Source organism: Morus notabilis, unplaced genomic scaffold (genome assembly GCF_000414095.1).
Source record: "Morus notabilis unplaced genomic scaffold, ASM41409v2 Scaffold326, whole genome shotgun sequence".
NCBI lineage: Eukaryota > Viridiplantae > Streptophyta > Magnoliopsida > Rosales > Moraceae > Morus > Morus notabilis.
Window position 1 is genome coordinate 70,204 of NW_010364880.1, and position 4,663 is coordinate 74,866.

General features: G+C 33.3%; 1 protein-coding gene across 1 annotated transcript; it reads right to left on the minus strand.

Moving 5' to 3' along the window:
* Nucleotides 1-307: 307 nt before the first annotated feature.
* Nucleotides 308-1,874, minus strand: LOC21392103 (bZIP transcription factor 44). The gene has a single exon (XM_024171484.1). The coding sequence runs from the start codon at nt 1,101-1,103 to the stop codon at nt 645-647; it is 459 nt and encodes a 152-aa protein (XP_024027252.1). The 5' UTR covers nt 1,104-1,874; the 3' UTR covers nt 308-644.
* Between the last annotated feature and the right edge of the window lie 2,789 nt (nt 1,875-4,663).

The following is a 4,663-nucleotide window of genomic DNA, read 5'->3' on the forward strand; positions in this document are numbered from 1 at the left end:
GCTACGGCATCATGGCATGTTTGAAAATAATCAGAACCGAGCAGTCTATAGAAACCGCTGGAAAATTCTCCCGGTGGGCTGTCGCTGATGTCGTAGAACCGAAATTGCGAGTCATTGACCGATGAACGGCCCTGGCTCTTCATATTAATATTTTTAAAATGACTTGGTCAAAGAAAATAACACTAATGTGAATATTAAACGACTGCTTCATATAGTATACTATAATTGTAATAACATTAGCTTAAAACATAATATAATTTCCTGTAAAAAAGAAAAGAAAAATAAAAAGAAAGAAAAGGCACACAAGTTCACGTAAAAATAAGGAGCCTTTTAACATACAATTACAAGTTATAGGCAGCATAACATTAATAAGCAAGCCTCAATTACAAAACATTATTAAGAAACTAAAGAACACCGGCTACAATAATTGCCGTTGAACCCCATCATACATCATAATAATAGAATAGACCCCACTTTTACGTAATCAGAAAACTCAACCCAAAATAACCATGACTTACACAAATCTTGGTACACAATTTCTTATTCCTTGAACACCCCCTAAAAAAAAAAAAAAAAAAAAAAAACTCTCTCTCTTAATCTTGCCTTGCCAAGCATCAAAAAACCCAGAAAAGCCTACATGGAGATTAGTACTGAAAAACATCAGCAGAGGCCATAATGGGCTGGTTCAAGTAGGACAGATTCAAGGGGTTCAAGAAGCTCTCAATGGGCTCGGCAACAGCTGATCCAAAGACCCCACTATTGTTTGCATTCAAGAACGTGATAATCTCATCTAAGGACTGCAATCTGTGGCTGAGCTCACCCACCTGAGCCCTGAGGACAGAATTCTCTGCCTCAATGCTCATGTAGTGCTGGGTTGTGATGCTGACACGTGTGATGATCTGGTGGTTCTCCTTCCTCAGTTGGGCCACCTGGGCCGTCAGATCGTCCAGGTGCTTCTGCTTCCTCATCCTTGATCTCCTTGCTGACTCACGGTTTGAAATCATTCTTTTTCTTTTTCTCTGATCCATCAAAGCCTGCAAGTCTTCCTCGGAGCCTGAGTTCTGAAGCTGGCTTGATGACCCTGAAGATGTTGAAGAAGCCATGGACCCAAAAAAACAAAAAGACCCCCACAAATTTTTTTTTTTTTAACAGATTTCAAGAGAGAGATATGGATTTTTTAGCAGGACCCAGATAATGAAAGACACTGAAAAATATTAATAGCAAGATATTATAATGATATTATATATATAGAATAGCACTGGTTATTATATATCTTATAAGTAGAGATTTATATATATAGCTAAGGAAAAATGGAAAAAAATCATGAAACGTAGTAGAGCCAGTAAAGGAAAACAACTGAGAAAGATTGCACCAACTGGGTCCTGCGCCTGAATGTGGAATTAATTAACATACACTCAAGAAGAACGTTTTCACTGAGAATTGGAGACATGAATCTCAAACATCAAGAGCAATAAGTTGAACATCAAGATAGACTTTTATTTTTCCTGGAAAAATATTAACGGGGATATTTTTTTTCAACAAAATCACCCCTAACCTAGCAGAAATGGTGGGTTTCTAGAGTGAAAAGGACCAGACTTTATGATCAGTTTCGGATCCTTGAAAAAAACCCAAGAGAGATAAAACTAATCGGGAAAAGTTGGTTTGGGGAAGTATTCAAGAAGATGGGAAAGAAGCAACTAGTGAAGATCAAAGTGTGTAAAAGATAGCCTTCAGTTGAAAGGCTGAAACTGGGGTTTAAAGAAAACACTAAAAAATATATAGCAAAGGAGTGATGTAGAAGAAAAGGGTGGGCAAAGAGAGGAAAAGAGAAGAGGTCTTTGCGTGTTTAGGGACAGGAATTTATAGAACAAAAAAAAACACCATGGACCAACAAGTTGATGATTTTTTGTGATTTAATAATTGGGGAAAACAATAATACATCATAAATGTGGATTGAAGAAAAAAAAAACGTAGGAATCTTCTGTTGGAAAAAGAAAAAAAAAAATTGTTAGAAAAGTTGATGGGACATGTGAGTTGGGGGAAGAGAAGACTCCACAGTCCACAACTGTCCAGATCCAGCTGGGAACCAACAATCTCAGATTACATCAGGACACTGAGGGGTTATTCTTTTGTCTAAAATAAACTCAAAAAAAAAAATTAATCACATTTTAATTTTATTTAAGGTCATATTTTTTTAAATTTTAATTTTATTTAAATTATAATTATAATTTAAATTATAATTTAAATTTAACTTAAAAATTATACTCAAATTACACTCTAAAAGAATAATTCTTAAAGTTTTTTCTTTTTTATTTTATTTTTTGAGAGTTTCATAGCAGGACAATCTAGTAAGTAGTGCTAATTTATAACAGCTGAATCTAATTTAAATCATGTTAAATTAAAAATAATATGTAAAATGAATAATTTTTTTATATAGATTTAACGATTAAAAGTAGAAAATTAGTGATAATTTAGAACTCGTTTAGTTTGTTAATTCGAGTTTTAAATTTGAGTTAATATGTGATTTTATGTAAAAGCTTTTTATTGTAGTAAAAAAATTAGATGTGACTATTTCTGTAAACTTTTTATTATAATAAAATTAAAATTCTAAACTTAAATTAATAAAATAAATGAGACCTTATTTTTTTTATTATACTAGAAAAGCTCTATTTTTTTTTTTTCACCTGAAAAGTTAATAAATTATTTTAATATGAACCGTCCACTAATAGAAAGTAATTCGTGTAACAGATGGTGAATTCAGATCTATTGTCTCTATTTTTTTTTATCTTAGTAGCTTTTTTTTTACAAATTATTTGTAATATCATTTAAATTTAAAAATTTAACCACATAAATAAAAATAAAATATTAAAAATATTAAAATAATTTATGAGGTGTTAAAAATTAATTAATGAGACAACTATTAAGATAAAAAAAATAACATATCTTGATTCAGAATAGAACTCACCTTTAATTAGTAATGTTGAAGCGCCCCAAGTTTTTTTTCCTTTAATATTCCGTGTGTTTCATCACAGTACCATATTTATCTTTTTTTTATTATACAATTATTTTTGTGTTTTTGAAAAGAGTCTAAAGATACCCATTTAATTTAATTGCTTTAATTTCTAACAAATACCAAAACTACTTTACTAATCTAACATTAAATATTGTTTTGAACATTAATGTCTCATTTAGTCCGTTAATTTAAATTTTTAATTCGAGTTTAGATGTGATTTTATGTGAGAGCTTTTTATTGTAGCAAAAAAGTTAAATGTAATTGTTTTTTAGAACTTTTTACTATAACAAAACTCAAATTTTAAACTCGAATCGATAAAATGAACGGTGCCTAAATAACTAATAATAAAATAAAATAAACTAAGTTTTAAACCAAAAATTCTTAGAATAAAAAATAAAGAAAAAGCTAATGACAGAAATTGAGAACATTTTCGCTCGTCATGTTACCAATATTCCTTGCCTCCCCCTGTCTTGCTACAGCCCTACTGCTCCTCTGGCGCGATACCATCCATATTAGGGGTGTAAGAATTGAGCTAAAACCTGACTAACCCGTCTGACCCGACTCGAAAATATAGGGTTATATTTTTTTTTAAAAAAAATTCAGATTTAAATAGGCCCAACCCGTAATTTTACGGGTTGGGCCGCGGGGCGGGCAACATTTCACCCGAGTTACCCCGACCCGCCCGAGTTTGTAAGTGTAACCCTAAGTTCCTTCCTCCCAGCCTTCGCATGTCACACGCAGCCTCCCCTGAGTCCCCTCCAGTTTCACTTCAAGCCTCCGTCGCCTCCCAAGCCTGAGTCACCTCGATCTCGCCTCTATCTGAGTCCCAAATCCTTCCTCACTTTAAGCCTCCCTCGCCTCCCAAGCCTCGATCTCGCCTCCCTCACCCCCTCAGTCGCGCATTCTCTCCATTTTGCTTCTGTTTTCACCGTAATTGTTTTTTTTTCTTTATTCGATTCTATCAACATGTGGGTTAATATTTGTTCCAGCTTTATTCTACGTGTTATCACCGGATTATTCTCTTGATTGATGGATTTTAAGAAAAAAGAATTCATTTCTTTGCTCTGTTTGTGTTTCCTTTTGGTATTTTCTGTTTGTGGGGGGGTTTCATGTTTGTGTTTGTAGGTTTATGTGTGTGTGTGTATGGATATATATGTAAGCCTTTGTTTGTATTTCCTTTTGTTGTTTTCATGAAGAGTTTCAAATGGGTTTTTCTAGGCCCTGTTCAGTTTGAATCAAAATTTGTTCAAGTACTATTTCTGTTTTGGGGTTCCAATATGTATTTTAGTTTGAAGCAGTTACCATGTATTTTCATGATGAGCCGTGCTTTACATTTTTTGCTCCTCCGTTGTCGTCCTCATGTAATCTATATATATATATATATACATGTGTGTGTGTGGTATACATATCTTGGTGGTAGAAGATGTAAGGAGGCTTTAAATGAAAATTATGTGGTTGTACTGCTAGTGACCAGATCTAGCTATGAGATTTGAGGGCTTTCGAAATGCCCAGGCTCTATATGTGTGTGGTATACATATCTTGTTTTTGTTTTTGTTTATCCTCGTGCAAGCTATATTTGTTTTCTTATTTGATGTCATTTTTGTTTTCCTTTAGCTGGTACTTGTTATTGTTTCCAGGCCAGCCGAGGAA